The sequence below is a fragment of the Hipposideros armiger genome, unplaced genomic scaffold (assembly GCF_001890085.2).
Source record: "Hipposideros armiger isolate ML-2016 unplaced genomic scaffold, ASM189008v1 scaffold_8, whole genome shotgun sequence".
In the NCBI taxonomy this organism is placed as follows: Eukaryota; Metazoa; Chordata; class Mammalia; order Chiroptera; family Hipposideridae; genus Hipposideros; species Hipposideros armiger.
In genome coordinates this window covers 8811978-8831881 of record NW_017731358.1, presented here as the reverse complement: position 1 = coordinate 8831881, position 19904 = coordinate 8811978, and the positions used below count along the sequence as shown (strand labels likewise).

Below are 19904 nucleotides of genomic sequence, written 5' to 3'. Positions count from 1 at the left end.
GGTGGCGGTTTGGGGAGGGGGGGTTGTCACTTCAAGGGGTAAAAAGTATAACTATTGCACTGTGTTGTACAGCTGAAACTAATTATAAAAATGTGTATTTCATAATAAAAAATAATTAAAAGAAAAAAAAGCTGAAGCGTGGCAGTACAAAAGGCTACAAAAATATTTACGTGTGATTGAAGTCTGAAAAGGAAGGTTTTGGGAAGAGATGCAGAAAAACTGTTCACACACACACACACACAAATCACAATTAAACAATAAAACCCACAGATAAAGGGAAAATCTTTGCCAAAACAAAGACACATTATACACAGGTATCTTATAACAATAATAATAGCTGACTTCTCATCAGAAACAATGCAAACAAGAAGAAAATAGAGACCTTTTTAAAGAATGAAAGAAAAAAAAAGTTGGAAACCAAGAAATCCTATATCCAGTGAAAATGTCCTTCAGAAGATATTAAGCAAACAAAAGCAAAGAGTTTGTAACCAGGGGATTTTCACTATATGAAAATACTTTAGGATGAAAGAAAAGAATTCCAAATGGACATTCCTATTACACAAAGGAATAAAGACCATCAAAAATAGTAAAAATGTGGCTAAATATGAGATTCCCCCTCTTGATTTTAAATTTCTTAGAATAAACTGAGTTTTTAAAGCAAAAAAACAGTATGATAGAAGTAAAATATGACAACAATAGCACAAAGGACAGGAAGGGGAAATGGAAATCTAATGTTGTAAGGTTCTTACTCTATATGCAAAATGGTATATTATTATCTGTAAACTGTGATAAAGTAAAGATGCCAATTTTCAATCCTAGAACAACCTATAAAAAAGGCAAGAAGGAGGTACAACTAAAAAAGGCCAACTAGGAAAATAAAAAATACTCATTATATCCATAAGGTGGCAGTAAAAGAGGGGAAAAAATGGGGGGGAGCAAATGTCAAGGTGGAATACTTAAACCCAACAATATTGATAACTACAGTGAATGTAAATGGTCTAAATGCTCCAATCAAAAGGCAGAAACTGTCAGACTCAATAAAAAATAAGACCTAAGTATATATTGTCTGTAAGAAATAAACTTAAAAAGAGACTCACAGATAAGAATGCAAAAAGGTATATCATACAAACACTAATCACAAAATGGAGTGCCTACATTAGTATCTGAAAATGTAGACTTCAGGACAAGGAAATTAAGCAAAAATAAAGAGGAACATTACTTAATGATAAAAGTAATTTTAAGACTAAATTTAAAATTATTGTGAATACCATGTGTTGATGAGAATGTAGGACACTGAAACTTGCATATGTTGTTGGTGGGAGTGATAAATAGTCAAACTGCTTTGGAGAACAGTTTGGTAATTTCTTATAAAGTTACCATGCACTTATCATATGACCAGCAATTTCAGTCCTAGTTCTTTACTGAAGAGAAATATAAACATATGTCTGCAAAAATACTTGTAAACAAACATTCATAGCAACATCACTCATAACAGACAAAAACCAAAAACAAGTCAAATGTTCGTCCACAGGTGAATGGATAAACAAATTGTGGTATAGTCATATAATAGAAAACAACTCAGCATACAATGGAGTAAATAGATGATAAAATCAACAATATGGATGAATCTCAAACACATGATGTTGAACAAAAGAAGCCAGATACAAAAGAAACATACCATATGGTTCCATTCACATGAAATTCTAGAACAGAAAAAACTAATTTGTAGTGACAGAAAGCAGACCAATGGTCACCTGAAACAGAAGACGGGAGACTGATTGTAAAGGGGAATGAAAAGGGTGATCAGTTCACCAGGGACTAACTATCCCAGCCCAGCAAACCCCTCGGTTCTGCGCACACTGGAATGTTTGGTCACCCCAGGCTGTACACAGAAACATTTTTGGGGTGATGGAAATTTTCTCAATCTCGACCAGGATGGTGATTATATATGTTTGTCAAAACTCATTAAACTGTACACTTAAAATGGCTACATTTTATTGTATATAAACTATATCTCTATAAAGTTGATTTAAAAAGTAAAACAACAGACCATTATGTAATTTGTGATGCCTTTACTACCCTAAATATAGCCAGATGTTTATCCTTTTTATGTTGTTATTTTAAGGCTAGCATTAAAAGTATCAGTGTCTGTCAAACCTTAAAATCAGAATTATTTTATATACAATATATAGTCTTTAAGGAAGCAAAGGTATGTTTAAGATGCAAAGGAATGTTAAGAATGCAAAGGTAAGTCATAATCAAGAGGCATTTAAAATATTTTTTTCAGCCTCTTAAGTCATTCACTCATTCAAAACATTTATTGAGTTCCTACCCTTAAGGAGCTCTAGGGAAGAGAGACTTGTACATAACTACAATCAGCTGAAACCAGTACAACAAAATATGCATAGATTATGTGTGAGGTGAAAGTGCTAAACTGCAATGGAGTTAGGAAGGGATTCAGGAAAGGGTTCTGGAAGAAGAGACAAGACTTGACATTATTTAAGGAATCTAGGAAGCAAATGAGTCAGAAGCACATTCCGCTTGCTAGGTGTGAAGTGGAAAACAGCATGATTTGGATAACTGTAATAGCTGGGCGGTAACAGAGACTCAAGATTGGACAATGTATGGCAAACTTAAAGGCTGAAAGGTAAACAAGTGACAGATTTATGAAGAGCAGAGATTATGAATGCATCAATACCACAAACATTTTAACAAACAGACTATCCTATTTCTACTTTTGAGTCTATCTTTAGGTTTTACATTAAGTTTTTATTAGGTTCAGAATATAGTCCCACCCAATTTACTTCTGAATTATATACTGTATTTAGAAACTCTGAAATAGTATGGTTGAATGTTTTCATTTTGTAGATAAAAAAATGTTGACATAAACCTCATCATTCCAGACACAAAACAAGTTTTAAGGTTCCCTTTAATTTTAAGAGATGGAAAAGTGATATTTTTTCAAGACTTTTAGACTAAGGATATACTTAAAAAGAAACACAACTTATTTCTGGATTTCCTAAAAACTTAGTTCCTCCATGACTTGAAGGAAATGAAACTGCACAAATGTTTTATGTACTTTTCTGTAAGTATAATAACTCACACAATTAAAAAAAAATGGGGGAGATGTTAAATATCATTACACCATTGGAAGAGTATGTATTCTCAGTCATTGATTATTAGAATAAGACCTTTCTATTTAGTGGGGGGAAAAAAAAAAAAGAGCACCTATTCTTTTGTCCACCATCCTAGATCATGGGGGTTGAGGAGTGGAAAAATCCAAAGAATCCAAGATCAGCCTGTACATACCATTGGGGATGCTGTTCATTTCTTATGATTAAATCAATCATTTCATTTGTAGCCAGTCCCATCCATATTTGTTTTAACATTTTTTTTATCCATTTAGTTAAAAATTTACCAAGATACCGATAAATATCAAATCAGGAATTACGATATTTTTTCAAAGAAATAAAAGAAAGCCAAGAATCGGACAAAAGCTATGAAATAAACATAAATATTTCTTTCACAGCCTTGCTTTTTAATAGCTCAACACAAGAGGTCGCCAAACTTCAGCAATTCAGCTGCATGCAGACTTTAAAGCTTAACCCTTCACCTAGGGTTCCTGGATGAGCTTCAGAAGGCCCAAGGATCACCTGACACATGCAAAATTTCAGCATGTATCATTTTTCTGGAGGAGATTCCACTGCTATGAATAGATTTTCAAAGTGGTTCATGATCCAAAAGCTATTAAAAGTTGCTTCTCTAGTCAGCAATAAACATGGGAAAATTTAAATAATTTAAGAATGAATTAAGCAATCAAAATATTTTGTTTATATATAATATACAATGTGTTTTACAAGTAAAAATCTATAACACAATGTATAATGGGGTGTATGTACATATTCTGGGGAGCAGGAAAAGACAAGTTTAATATGCCGTCCTTCCAGTCTGTTAATAACACAAGCACTCTAAGATATGACAGCACAAGAAATGTCACCAGATAACATGATTAAATTCCAAGTGCATTTTAACAAAGATGTATCATCATTGATCTATTAAAAAAAAGCATTTTATACTTATTAAACTGATTTAATTAATAGCTTAAAACTCTGTCTTAGACAATTTGATGGTGAAAATGTTAAACCAGGAGAGTCTAAAAAACACACCGGTGCTGAACAAACCATAATATGGAGAAAATCTAAAATGTTTGCTAAACAAAGATGGTGAAAATAAGGTTGAATCATATTTGAAAGCAAAGAAATCCATCACTATAACCGTGATTGTTTTAGATGAAGCACAATTAAACCTAGTCCCAAGACATGTCAAACTGACTGGTATATTCATTACAATAAGATTTAAGTGCTGTTTCCTTTAGTTTGTGGTCACTTTTTAAAAATACTAACATACAATAAATATGACTTACTGTGTTCTGGATATCAAGTTGACATTAAGGATCATATTGTTTTCCCTAGACCTATAAAATTCCATCAATAGAGAACACTAATTTAGCTGAAATTTAACCAGAAAGGATTTTTCTAACATCCAACCCATCCCAAATCTGGCGGTGGTGGTAATCTCACCATCATCATCTTCCTAGGATTAATATTGGGTTGTCGGAAAAGTCATGACGCATTTTTCCAACGAAAAACATTGAAAAAATACGTCATGACTTTTCCGACAACCCAATATAAAAATTAAATGTGGTAATGTATGTAAAGTGCTTAGCCCAGTGCCTGGTACAGAGTAAGGTCTCACTGACAGCTTTATGATCAGCAGTAGTTTCCCAATATTTTGAAAATGTAGACTTCTTAGGAGCCAGGTAATCATTGATTTCTTGGTCTAAATTATACTGAATAGCCATCAGTCAAATTGGAAGACCAGGAAAACAATTATTTAGACAAACATTTGTAACAAAATGTGGCTCTCTCAACTTTATGTAACTGTTTTTATTTGTTTACTAACAAAAGATTTTGGCACAAAGCAATTAAAAGCATCTATTTTTTCATAGTTTCTGTAATTACGAAAAGAATGTGATTGTTTAAAAAAAATCAGTATTACAGAACAGTAAAAAATGAAAATCTCCTTTCTCTTTCCCTTTGATCTCATTCTCTACTTCTAAATCTTTTCCCTTCTAAATCTTTTTCTACTGATAAGCATCATAAGAAATGAAGTCCATCTACTTAGCTGTAATAATATAAGCAAAAGATTATTTGGATTTTACTGTTTCTACTTTCAAATTTCTGCTAGAGATTAAAATTTTACTAGCTTTCAGCTGTTAAGAGCTATCTACACAGATATCTAAATTGAGAAATTATTGCTGAGAAAATTAAATAGTAAAGTCTTTTTAAAGAGAAATTAAGTAATTTTACTTGCTGTATAAAAATTTTATTTTGTAAATAACCTAAATATCTATATGTTTAACTGTGATGTTTTTCAAAGAGATATATCCAAATTTTAAAAGTTAGTTACTAAAACCATGTAAACTATTGAAATTCTATCATCAAAAGGTAAGACTCTAATTCTGCCCTAAAACTTCTATCAGAAAGCAATGGTCAAATTATTACTAACCATAAGTGTTATGGAATAAATGAGAGCATATCTCTAGGAACATTAATGCATTTTTAACTTGAAATTCTCCAAACTGGTTGGTTTCTTTCAAACTTTGATTTTGTGATATTTTAATCTAGAAACTGAACTCTGGATTGAAGCTTTCTTTACCTTACTCGAAATTTTTATTTTAAAATTTGGAGGGGGTAAATAAAACTACTAGTAAAGCCTCCAGTATTCTCAGGTCCAGAACTTCCTTTATTTTTATTGTTTCAACTTCAATTCATCTGGGAAATTTGGGGGGCATTTGTCACTTACATAAGAAAGTCAAAAGATCAAATCTTTGAGAAGCTAAATATTGTACATAATTTCTTTTCAAAGTCAATATATCACTTTACCTTAATGATATTATTCTTTTCAAATGAAGTATGTAATTCAGAATATAATCATACAATAAAATCTACGCAATCATTAAAATCACTTAGTCCAGCGGTTCTCAACCTTCCTAATGCCACAACCCCTTAATACAGGTTCCTCATGTTGTGGTGACCCCCAACCATAAAATTATTTTCATTGCTACTCTATAACTGTAATTTTGCTACTGTTATGAATCATAATGTAAACATTTTTGTTTTCCGATGTTCTTAGTGAAAGGGTCGTTCGACCCCCAAAGGGGTCGTGACCCACAGGTTGAGAACCGCTGACTTAGTCACAAGACAGGTCTTCATGTGAGATATACAATTTTAGTTAAAAAAGTCTACAAAACAGATGGCATTTTCATTTAAACATATATATGCACAGAAAAGTATATAAAAATATTTATAAGTTATTTTTAATGACCTGCCAGAACAGTAATTGCTTTTGCTCTTTGTGTGTCTGTAAATCTTCAGTCTTCTGCACTGAGCATATACAATTATAACATATGTAATTATTTAAAAAGTAATCATCATTAAAAATACTACCTTCTCCAAGCATTCAGAAGACTCTCTTTTCTAAATAACCCCATTGGTGTGACTGATGGCAGAGATGCCAAAGAATAATGCTATGTCACTAAACCTATGTTTGTGAATTTCCTGGTAGGTGTTCTCCCAAAATGTTTTATTATTTACCAGGTATCTGAACCCACATCAGATAAATTTTGAGATTATTTTAACTAATATGTTAAGGAAAATTTTAAGAATAAAAATCTTATTATCTGAGAAGTCCCTAATAGAATTTCTCTTTTTACAAATGCTTTGAAAATCCAAAGCTTTTTTTATATATATATTCATAGGTTAACTGGCATAATAAAATGCTGGTCTGATAATCCTATGTATGAAATCAACCTCAGAAAATTAAGTGTTCTTCATGCTTTTTCATGACTTTCAATTCTCTTCTGCTTTATACTTTTTACTTATTCTAAATATTTTGCAAAAGCCTTCTTATCAGAGGACAGGGAGAGATTAAAAAGGTAGGCTAGAATGAGATAAAGTTAGCTCAGTTTATAAAACTGTGTTGTTACTCATGCTGTAAATATTGGCATGGACATCAGAGCCAATAAAACTTAATGAACAACATATATAACAACCATACTAACTTCTCTTATTAATTTTCAGGTAATTCCAAATTCATGAGTGAACAATGGTCTAGCAGCTTAATTTAATTTAAATCTTTATTGAAAACTATTTTGGTGTCCTTGGATATTAAAATATAACAATAAAAGAAAGTCCCTAGTTAGAAAGCTCATAAAATAATAAGACAGTGTACCACATATAAAATTCATTAAGTTTGCTATATGATTGCTCATTTTTTTGCATACACTCAATTCAAAGAGAAGAGTATCTATTTCACTGTGGGGAGTTAACTACCCACAGATACTTCAGAGGAATCCCCATGAGGTTTTCAAAGGAGAAATGGAAAGAGAGCAGAAAAGAACCGATTAACATGGATTCCCTAGTTACCATAAGGATTAAAGGCTCATGACTATTATTTCAAAAATAAAAAAAAAATTAGGAAACAAATTGGGGACCTGAGACCATCTCTCATAGAAAATTCAAATCAATTCTTGAAGTCCTGATTAGCAGTAATGATACTATCTGTTTAAAAAATAAAAATGTCCTAATAATATTTAACTTTGAAAGCTAATCTATACAACTTCTCTTTTCTGATTTCTGATTTAAATCAGGAAAACTGGAACAGTTAAATCAGAATTAGTTATAAATTTCATTTCAATGAAACATCATATATATTCAATATTTAAGGAACAGATATATAGAATCAACAAGATTTAGAGCTATATTAAACACACACACAGAACCCCTACAATGTTTACTAACCTCCATGCAATAAGATTTAAAGCTATACTACACACATACATACCACAACACAATGTCTATTAACTTCAATATAATGTATAACTTCAGGTCATCAAATCGATGCCAAACTGGTACTGATATTTTATCTATCCTGGGCAGTCATGCTTAGGACTAAAAGGGACCAAGAAGCTGGATATTCCGAAGTGCCCTAAGATGCACTATTCTCATATCACCTTCAAAACACCTATAGACAGGCTGGCCGAGTGGCTCAGTTGGTTAAGAGCTCACTTAAGAGTGCGAGCTCTGAGCAACAGGGTTGCCAGTTTGATTCCCAGCCCGAGCTGAGCTTCCCCTGAGCTGCCAACAGGTGGCAGGGTGGCTCAGCTAAAACAAACAAACAAAAAACACCTATAGACAGTGATGTGGAACTATAGTAGGGTGATGACTATGTTTCTTACATATAAATGCAAGATGACAAGAAAACACAGAAATGAAAAAGAGTGTTGTTTTAGAGTTGGCCTACTGCTACAAATTGATCTTGGACCAACTTGCAACAAATAACCTAAATGAAAATGAAGTCTTAAACCACCACCAACAAACTGACAGTTTCTGCTAAAATCTATTAAATAAGCACAAACCAATATCAGCAGAAATTGAATTCCAAGGACTAGACAAAAAGTCAAAAAAAGCACTGGATGTAAAAGGTTTATAAGACAGGGTGGCAAGTATGAGATATGGACTCATCACAAATGTGCACTTAGCTTCCTGAACAATTTCATTTGTATCATGTATGAATTGATTAAAATTAATGACAATTCTAAACTCTATATTCAGTAGAGAAATGACACAATTCTAATAAGCTCAACACATATGACAAATAGAATGGCAGTATGCCCAGAGAAATATATAGCGAGCTTAAGTTCATCAAGTGAAAGCCTGGGGCCAGAAGAAAGGCTAAGCAGCTGCTATAGAGCAGAAGAGGTCAGCAAACTATGGCCCAATCACTGTTTTCATAGAGCCCGTGAACTAAGAATTGACTTTACAGGTAATCATTTGCAATCAATTTTATGATAGGGAATACTAACTTTGAACCCAACTAAGAGAAATGTGAGAGCTCCCCCGCCAAGAACTCCATTCCAGTAATTAGACATTTATATTCAGTTATTATATTTTGAATTTCATCAATGAAAAATCTATAGAAATTTGTTTTCTCTTTTGCTATATATCTCTACGATATTCTTGATTTGCATTTAGTCTACAGAGCCCAAAATATTTTATCTAGCCCTTTACAGAAAAAGTTTGCCAACCCCTGTATCAGAATATTAATTTGAATAATGGGGAATACATAGGCTTTGGGAAACAAAAAGATCAAAATGTTTGAATTTAGATCTGAATGTAGTGTGGGAATCAGAAAGGAAGTAGATCTGTTAAAACTAAAAGATGGTTACCAAAAAAAAAACAAAAACGCAAAAACCAAAAAAACTACAGATACCTTAGTGGTCTCAGGTGCACACCATAAGAAATTACATGGATAGTAAGGGAGATTGTTGATCACACACTGATCTTTTCAACCACACTTGCACACACTGATACCTAACAAAAGCACCTTATTAAAACTAACATATTTTTATAGAATGAAGTACAAGGATTTTAAAATAACTTAATCACAGTCCTGTGTACAACTGGTAAAAGCTACCGAGGAGTTATGGCTCAGTACAACAAAAACTAAATTCAAGCTGTCCAGATACAGAACAGGCTGCATTCCCAAGTAGTCATCTGATGGCTGGCAGTGTTCAAGGAAACACTGGAAAACCATCTGTCAAGAACATAACTAAGAAAGTTCTTACACTGGTTGGAGGATTAAACTACATGACCTCTAAGGAGATTTTCAATTTCACACTTCTATGAAACATTTGGAAAATCAAGAATAAAGCCCTCCAAATAGTAGGTGTTGTTGCTTTGGCCAAACTATAACCTTGTGTGAACCAATGTAATGGTCTAAATGTACAGACATTAGAAATTTTTTTTAAAAAGGTGGGAACTTCTTTAAGATCTGAAATACTAAAAACTTTTAAAAATTACATTTAAAAACTCAATTAAAATCTCACCCCCACCATTCTTAAGGGACAATATTAATAGATAATAATATTTTGAATCTGGTGTTGTTATTAAAAGTACTGACAGGCCTAATAAATAAAATAATATTAAACTGATGAGTAAAAATTCTGTTTCTATAAGTGATGTACTCATACATATATTCATTCTTCCATTTTATAAATATCAATATATTAACTAAATGCAACCATTTCCTACATGCTCAGCAAAATATTAGAAACAGAGTACATGGTGAGCAAAAACAGACATAGTTTGTGCTTTTATTCAGTTTATATACATTTTAGTGATCTTACAGTTTTAAGTACTATAAATAATAGATGTATCCTTTTTTCCATCAGATATGCAAAATGGCTTTTCCAGGATCATACAACAGAAGAATACGTAACTCAATTAGGAACCGAAATGCTGTGTTCTTACACTTCCTCTATAGCTAAGTTTGCTATGTGATCTTGGATCACTGTCTCCATTTTTAAGTTTTTCATGGAGGTGTGTGTGATATGCATTTGTAGAATAGTAACAAAATGCCTTACAGTTCAAAAATTCCAATTCAATCTTCTCACCTTGATTATTTCCACCAACTGATCCACACCACTGTCCCCTGGAAATATTGGTTGTCCTAACAACAGCTCAGCCAGCACACAGCCTGCAGACCATACGTCTGAAGAGAAAAGAAAACAAAGTCTCAATTATACTGTGTAGCTTAAGGTGAATTGAAAAATATTTGTATACATTTTCTAATTTCACTTTGATCACAGAATAAATATCAAAAGCAAAAGATTGTACAATCCAGAACAGAGGAAAAAAAGTCATCAAACTATTCCTAATGCATTTTAAAATTAAGTGTTAAACTTAATGAAAGAGGAAACAAGGCTAATAATCACATTCAAATAAAAGGCAAAGTCTCAGGTGACCGGTTAGCTCAGGTGGTTAGAGCGCAGGCTCATAACACCAAGGTTGCCGGTTCAATTCCCATATGGGCCAAGGAGCTGTGCCCTCCACAACTAGATTAAAGCAACTAGTTGACCTGGAGCTGATGGGTCCTGGAAAAACACACTGTTCCCTAATAAAATTTCTAAAACAAAAAACAAACAAAAAGGTAAAGTCTATTTGATTATCAAATATCAGGTTCAAGTCTTCAACAACCAAGACAGGGGAGTATACTACCAAAACATAGGGCATAATTATCTACTTATCATGCTTAAAAATAAAGTGACACATTAGCAGGTGCTAACAGAGTAGCAACCACCAAGGGCTCAATCTCCTGAACACAGAGTTTTAAGCCAACGCAAATTCTGAAAAAATTTTTAGACTTCAAATGGTTGACTTTTATGTGATAATATGGACAGGAAAATGTGCTTAAATATATAATTTTTAAATGCAAAGATAGAATACACTTTATTTCACAAATTAGAAAATTCCCTTTTAAGTCAAGGTGGAAACTTCAATCCCTGAGGGAAAAACTTTAAAAAATACTTAATAAATTTTAATAATGTATAAATGAATTTAATTAATAAATTAAAAAATAATTTAAAGTATACATCCTGGCTTATCAAAATCATCCTGGTTTAGATCTATTGTTCTAGGATAATTACTAATTGCACCCCCTTTCTCCTTTAATAGTATTACCAAACAGGAAGATAAATTATATGCTTACTCTATTTATAGCCCATCATTAAGATTTCCTGAAAGGAAAAGCTAATTTTCAGTTTCTGGATGCCTGAGGTTGCTGGGTTTTGTATGAACCAACAATCAAGTGCTTTAGGGAGATAAACATAAATTATTGCTGGGCATTCCTATCTAACAGTAGGGAAGGAGAACAATGGAATGGCATGGGGATGGACAGCAAATAATTTAAGAGGTCTGGTGTGGTGACATGACTCTTAAGAGGAAGTACAAATCGCTGTTCCAGTGACTACTATTTACTAGCCTAGAAAAATAATGACACAAACTTCATTTAAGAAATTCAAGTCAATTTTGTCCAATTCCAAATAATGACAACCAAGACACCTATTTTGCAAACATAGACCAAAAAAGCCCTCCTTGATATGTTAGGTAATTGCTAAATGAAACAAATATGAAAATCTACTAGGAAATCTTTACTCAAAGCCAATAGTAACATTAACTCTTAAAATCAAGTGGAAAAGATATATCTCCTTATTAATGTAAATGCTTTATTTTGATCTAGGTTTTAAAATGTCCCTTTACCTAGCTAAATATATGAAAGGTAATATGTATGCACTCACTTCTTTCCTTTATAATACAGAATAATTCATCTCAGAAGACAAGTCTGGAAAAATTGCAGGGGAATAATTACATTTTCATAAAAAAGGCATGGTAAACACTATCCTAGGCAGGATTCAAGTTACAAATATGGGAGACAGGAGTAAAATATTAAGGAATACTATTGCTTAGTGGTTGCCACAGGAAATTACTAATCAAGTGGCAACTATACTAGTGGTCTTCAGTACATGTTAACTCAGGCAAATTACTAAAACCAAGATATTTATCATTCATTTTTCTGAGAGGTACCAAAATCTGTTCTTACCTCACAGGACAAATGGATGATATTCTCCAAACAGAATAAAACAGAACAGAAGGCACAATAAAATAAGTGCTCTGGCACACTGAATTTTCTGGTTATTTGGGGTTTAAGTGAAAATAGTATGCTTTTTCCCACTTAACTAATTCATGGTAAAAGCAACCTTTCAAGACCAACTAGTTTAACACACTTCACAGATAAGGAAATTAAGGCATAATAAAGTTCAGTGACTTGTCCAAAGTGATGCTACTGAATAGCAGTAGGCCTGAAACCTAATTTCAATTTCCAGTCAAGACCACTGTCTTGAATAACAGCCTCACTATCACAGAAAAACTGTTTCTTCAAGGGTCTGTAAGCTCGATTCCTGATCCTAAAGCAGTTGTTTCTCACTCTGCCATTTCTCAGTAAGACAATATAACAGGGCCATCAGTCTTACCTCTGGTTATATCCAAATATGATAATGATCTAGCCAGAACCAACTACTCTTTCACTTCAAAATCATTGTTAAAATTTTCTAAAATGTACCTGTTTTAGTACACTTTTAAATACCTTTGTTTTCATCTATTTACAAATCTTCCAGAGTCTTCAGAGGCAAGTATCCTAAATCTAAAGAGGGAGGCCAAATCTAGGCTCGTTGGGGTTCAAAAGGCCCCAGACTTAAATCAGTGGCACATGGTGAGTCCTATGCTGAGAGAGTCAGAAGTCAGAATCTGGCCTTAGCCATGCAAAGGAGGCTACTGGAAAGCAGCTGTTCGTAACACCCAGAGAATTGGTTCCTATCTGATAAAACAGACTACACTGTCATCCTTTTGTAAGAAGATTCCAAAGAACTGCTAGGCACATGGACATTTATTGAAGTAATGCACTCTTAAGAGGGTCAAAGGTTTATATAAACATGCCTTAATGTGTCAGATGACGTGGTCATAACTTTTTTAAAAGAAGCAAACTGCATTTACTTAGGCACAACTCATCCCAGTATCTGGTATGCAGATGATCAGTAGCATGTATTTGAATAAAATATAAAGCAGCTGGAAAATCAATGACATCTCTAAAGATAAAGGGCTGAAATGTGCTCTTGGAGAGAGTCAAGTTAATATGTACCTCAAAAAGAATACTACACCTTACATTCTACTGTACTTTTCACTAACATTTTAATGATTTAATCCTCACAGCCACTCAGAAAGGTAGGCAGAACTATTAGTAATGTCCACTTTACAGCTTAGTTAAGTAGTAATAAACCTGGAACTCTTATTTATCCCTTAACATTGCCAAATAATGTAGCCATGATGAAACTTGGAGCATTACACACACACACACACACACACACACACACACACACTCACTCACTCACTCACTCACTCACTCACTCACTCACTCACTCACTCACTCTTATACTCTCTATCCTCCAGTGCTACAAGTCTCAAGTATGGTCTGCAGAGCCCTGAGCCTGCTGAACCTTTCCAGAGTTCCTGAAAGCAAAACTATTTTTATAAGAATACTAAGATGTTATCTGCCTTTTTCACTGTGTTCACAATTGCACTGGTAGTACAAAAGAAATGGTGGATAAAACTTCTGGCCCCTTGGCATAATAAACATGGAAATGCATTTCTGTTTAGAGGTCTTTGTTCATCAGAGAATTTCTACTTGTATCAAAAAAACAAAAATTGTACAAGTTCTGATTATTCTTAGTTTTCTGTTACTGAGGCTTTGTTGTTGTTTGTTTGCTTGGTATTTGTATGCTTTAGTTTCTGTTTGGACTAAGGAATTCTCTTCAGAAATAATATACAACAAAATAATTTTGACCTCCACTCACACCTAGCCTAAGGTTGCACCTCCTTTCTTAGCTTCCTATTCATGTCTAGCTGATCATACCCTTTGAATTCACTCCTGCTAGTGGGCAAAAATGGGGTAGAAGAGGTCAATGAAGATTGAAGCAAATTGTCTGTATTCAATTTCTTCTATCACTAAAGATCTTTCATGAAGACTTCTCTAGAATCGTGGGTTTAGCCAGACTACTAATGAAAAAGTCAGAAGTGTTTTTTTTTTTAGCTTGAATTAAAATTAAGTAACCAATTGAGACAGCACAGTAAGAATGTCAAAATATGGTCATTCTATTACTTTCACCATAAACTTAATGAATGGAAATTCTCAAACTGGTGATCAAGCTCAGAAGTGAGTATTTCAGGAAAATTAAAATTTAAAAAAAAGAAAGAAAATTATACTTAGGATTTATTTGAAAGTTTAAGTTAAAAACAAATGTAACCATAATGATATCATGCACTCACAAAGGAATAGATTTATTATTCTAATAATCCAAGAAACCTAAAAATAGGTAAATAAATGTTAAGTTCTACAAGATAAAACTGAAAACATTCTATACATTTTTGCATGTCAATCTTTAAGAAGAAAAATATTTTAGGGCATACCTATTTTTATATTTAAGTTAAAGTATAGATTAGTAATAGTAAATTACTAAAAACAAGATTAAGTGGTTAATTACAAGCCATCACACTCAGATTCAGTACTTACCTATACTAGAGGTATAATCAGTGGCTCCAAAGATCAACTCTGGGGCCCTATAGTACCGAGAACAGATATACGAAACATTGGGTTCTCCTCGGACCAGCTGCTTTGCACTAATAAAAAATAAAAATAAAAAGCAGAAATTCTTTTTAACTAAATCTAAACCTTAAGAAATCCTAAACAGCTATCATTCACAACACTGAATGTTTATCTAAGATTCATATAATTCCAATCACATAACATATGAAAAAGAAAATGTGAACCATAACTATCTGACGAAAGGAACATAATTTTAACATAACATTAATTTAAAAAATAACAGTAATTTTTAAAGACTGCATTTCTTAACTGTCACCTAAGGAAAAAGATAAAAAGTCACAAAAGGATAAACGCTGGATTTCTTCTGATCTTTGGTTCCCTAAATTCCATCTCTAAAATACAAAGAAGGGCAAAAAAGTAAGAGGTACCTCTCCCCATCGAAAGGCACAATAATAGATTATAACATAAGAATGAATACTTTTTACCCAATTTTTTTAAGGGTAAGAAATTGTCCACTCTTTTATAATTTGACTTCTGACTCAGAATGAATATCAAGGCTTACAGACCCAATCTACTTCACTTCCCCACCATCTCTATGAATTTTTTAACTCTCTAAACATCCACTACCCAATAAAAAAGATAGGCTCACTCCTTTAGGGCAGAGATGATTCAGAGCTTATGAATCTAACTCTGTTGTCCTAAGTTCAATTACATGTTTTTTAGTCCAATTTTCCTTCCAAAACTTTGTGGTATGTATTTTAAATATTAAAATAAATTAAAATTAGTTTCTTTTAAGATGTCTTTCAAGATAACTTGAAGACACACTGAAATAAACTGATGTAGAAGCTATTTTGACATATAACAATAGCAAAGATAAATACAGGAAGTGAATACAAACACCAAAATAAAAATAAAAATGTAAATAACATGGGAAGGTAAAAAATTTGGGGGGTAAAGGTACAGGAAAATCAGAGTAGAGATGGATGAAAGTGGTCACAAGGGTTTCAAAGTTTGGGCTTTCTTTTCTTCCATTTAGTTCTGGTCCATAACTCTGACCTTAACCTCTTTTTTTATCATCACAAGTTTTGAGGGTGGGAGACAGTTTATTTTTTAACATTCTCCACAAGTACTGACACACAGCAACCATTTCATAAATTAATAAATATTAATCCCTGTTTTTAAGCCACATGAAAGTTAAGATACTTTTACAGCATAACTGAAAAAACCTTTCTAACTTACGAAGGATTTTTTTCATTAACAAGACAAACTCCAATTATATAGTCAGAAATTCACTATAAGATAAAGAAGGTAATACTGGAAACTCTGAAGCCTATAGGTTTCTTCACTACTTGATGGAGTTGCCTTCTTTCACTTCAGGTGAGTCTGGCTGTAACTTCCTGCCTTTTGAGGGTTGAGAGCATCTAATATCGTCATCACATAGAGTTCTAAGAAAGCCCAACTAGTCCCTCACTTACTTCCAGGCCCTATTTCATCCGGTAAAAATGTACTGACAAGACAGTAATACTGTTTTCTTCAAGTCACCATCAGCCTGGCACTAAGGATCTAAAGTATATCCCAAACTAACTGTTTAAAACCAAAAAGGCCTTTGTTATCAGAGTTATTAAAAATGAAATATTACCATACAAGTGAAGTCCCTGTTCCAAATATATCAGAACAAAGCATTTTCCACAGCCCAACAGAATGAACCATTGCAACAGTGTTGACACTATGGTGGAAGCAGAAACTCTACTAAACTTGATGTCTCAGTCTTTTTATAGTCCATACCAATCACACACTTTCAGTGGGGAAGACACTCCATAAAAATAAAACTCATCTGATTTGGGCAGTTTGTCCTACAGATAATAATAGTGCTTTGTTTCAGGCATCAAAGTTTTGATTTAATATCCTTCACTGTTTCTTATTGTTGAAAGGACAGAGTTACAGCCTGCAAAATGAGTTGGATCCTGTAATAGGTGTCTGAAATTAGGAAACTGTAAAAAGGGAATGGTCTGAAAGAGGACACCGTTGTGATACTAAGAAGAATTAACTCATGACAGAGCAGATGTGTTTATTAAGACTCTCTGTCAAGAGATAGCCTGTGGAAAATATATCCTATATTGAGCCTAAACTAAACTGTGGATTGATATAAAAGTATTACAAAGAGGCAGGAATACAGATATTAGCAAGTGTGGGTCAATATCTATAAAGAGCAGAATTGAAAAGAATTTGTGAGAATGAAAAAAATTGGAGAGAATCCAAGTTACGTCGAGATGTCTTAGGGACTAAGAGGAGAGCGATTACTCTAGGTGATTACACTAAAGAGGAGGTAGAAGGTTAATTGCCTGAGTTACATGGGGATATAGGCTTGGCTTCATGTTGAAAGGTTAGATCAGAGAGGGACAAGATGCTGAATTCTATGGAGATTGAAAGGATGAAGTCTTATTACACAATATGTTACCAAAGAATGTGTTTAAAAAAGAGAAAGTGCATTGGAATTTGCAGAAAAGGGAGAATAAAAGACTAAATTATAGTGGGAAAAGAAGAAAATGCTGCTAGTAGACCTTTTACTGCATCTCTAAATTGAGATTAGCTCTGAAGATACATAGTAATGTAAAATAATCAATATTTTAAATAAATTAGTTGTACTGAAAAAGAAATATATACACGTAATATAAAAATTCAAACAATACAGAAGTACAGTCAATGAAAAAGTTTCCTAACTATACTATACTCCCAGTTTCCCTTCCTAGGGACAATTAATACTATGGATTTATTATATATCATTCCAGAAATAAGCTATGCATATATCTGTATACATATGCCTGCACTCTGTTTGTCTTGAAAACACCGAAAGTAGCATACTATATATACCGTCTTGACCTTGCTTTTTTTTTAACACCTCACAAAGTGATAGCCCCCCTCCCCCAATCTATTGCCCCTCTGACATCATATATATCTATTACAATTCCATTATACTATTCCCTATACTATTCTCCATATCCTGTGACTATATATATATAAAATTATATATATATATAATTTAATATATATATAATTAAATTATATATAATTTAATATATATATAATATATATATTTAATATATATAATATATATATAATATATATATATAATATATATATATATATTAAATTATAGCTGACATACAATATTATTCAATGACCTTGCTTTTTTAATTTAGAATTTCTTACAGATCATTCCTTTTCAATTCATAGAGAGCCATCTCATGCTTTTTCACAGCTGCATGTATTACATTATATGTGTAGGTACCATAATCTATCTGGTCATTTTCCTACTAACAGACAATTTATAAATAATGCTATGATAAAAATCCCTGTATACACACTATTTTGTACATGTGTGAGTATTTATAAGGGAATAATTCCTAGTAGTTAAATTGCTGGGTGAAAGACTACATGCATTTATAATTCTGACAGAATTTACTAAAACTACCCTCACAAGAAACTGTACTAGTTTATATTACTTGAATGAGGACTATAGTATTGTTAGACTGACATTATAAAAGAAACATATTTAAAAAGAACATATGGGGTGGAAGGGTGAGGTAAGAGAGGAGGGAAGAACGGGAGACAAAAAGAGAGCTGGCTTACCTTCCAAAGTCACAGAGTTTTAAGACAGCTGTATCAGGGTCCAACAAGAGGTTCTGTGGTTTAATATCCCGATGGCAGATTCCAAAGGAATGAATATAGGCTAAACTTCGGAACAGCTGATACATATATAACTGGAATAAATAGTAAAAATTAATTGAATAGTTTCTATCCCAAACAAATCAGAATCCTTAAGCAGTAAATAAAGTAACAGATTTTCAGAACAAAACAGGTGTACTGCTGGGGATTATTAGCACTCAGTCTTCCTGTAACAAGTTTCATGTTATTTCTATATCAATTAACTAAAGTTTCATTAACTACATGTTCTATTTGCACCATCCTTTAATAACTTAAAAAGGGAGATTTTACAATATGCCTTGTAATTTTTTATTTTACTTACATCTCACAACAAGCCTATGATGGGGTGGTTTTTTTTTTCAAACAGAAAAAACGCTGAGAGAGGTATTCCAAAAGCATGTGACTAATAAGTAGCAAAGTTTAGAGCAAAAGCCATCTTCTGTTTTTTGAATTCATCATTCTTTAAAAGTATTTGCAGTTACATCTTTAGAATAATAATTCTGAGATGTCAGCCCCAGAGGTTACTGATACAGAGGCCTGGAAAAATTCACATGTGAATTGAGAAAAATCTATAATTAATAATTTATCACAACATCAGCAACCCTGTAAAGAGCATCACTATACTTCCTATTAATATCCTCCAAAAATAAGTAGACTTTAAAATGCTATTTAAAAACAGATCCTAGCTGACTACTGACATCAACTTAAAAGAATATTTATTTCAATTTTATTAGGAAAAAAAAACACTGAGAAACTGGGTCTGCATGGAAGAATCAGACTCTCGACTGGGGAAAAGAGGGACTTTATGAAGAAAGTGAGTCCAGTTCACCCTTGAACAACACAGGTTTGAACTGTATGGGTCCACTTATATGTGGATTTTTTTCAACAACCACGTATATTGGAAAAATTTTCGGAGAGTTCCTTACTACCGTGAAATAATCACATATTGATTACTCTAGGCCACCATAAAGCTATCATATTGCTGCATCTTTGTTATCAATGCATGAATTATTACACCTGTATATAAATGAATTTTTCATATCTTTTCATTTTTGATGTCTAGTTAGTAATATCTATACTAGCTACAGTGTTTTGTATCATACAAGACAATGCTGATGTAGGTACTGAAAGACAGACAATCT

At 32.8% G+C, this 19904-nt stretch overlaps 1 protein-coding gene across 7 annotated transcripts in view; it reads right to left on the bottom strand.

The window, feature by feature from the left end:
* GSK3B (glycogen synthase kinase 3 beta) overlaps positions 1–19904 on the bottom strand; it is a 209334-nt gene that overhangs the window by 51383 nt on the left and 138047 nt on the right. For all 7 annotated transcript variants that reach the window (XM_019653104.1, XM_019653072.1, XM_019653092.1 and 4 more), the window contains 3 exons: positions 18688–18818; positions 15025–15131; positions 10517–10614 (listed from right to left, as the gene is read on the bottom strand). In XM_019653104.1, coding sequence (XP_019508649.1) covers positions 10517–10614; positions 15025–15131; positions 18688–18818 — 336 coding nt within the window. The remainder of the gene's footprint in view (positions 1–10516; positions 10615–15024; positions 15132–18687; positions 18819–19904) is intronic.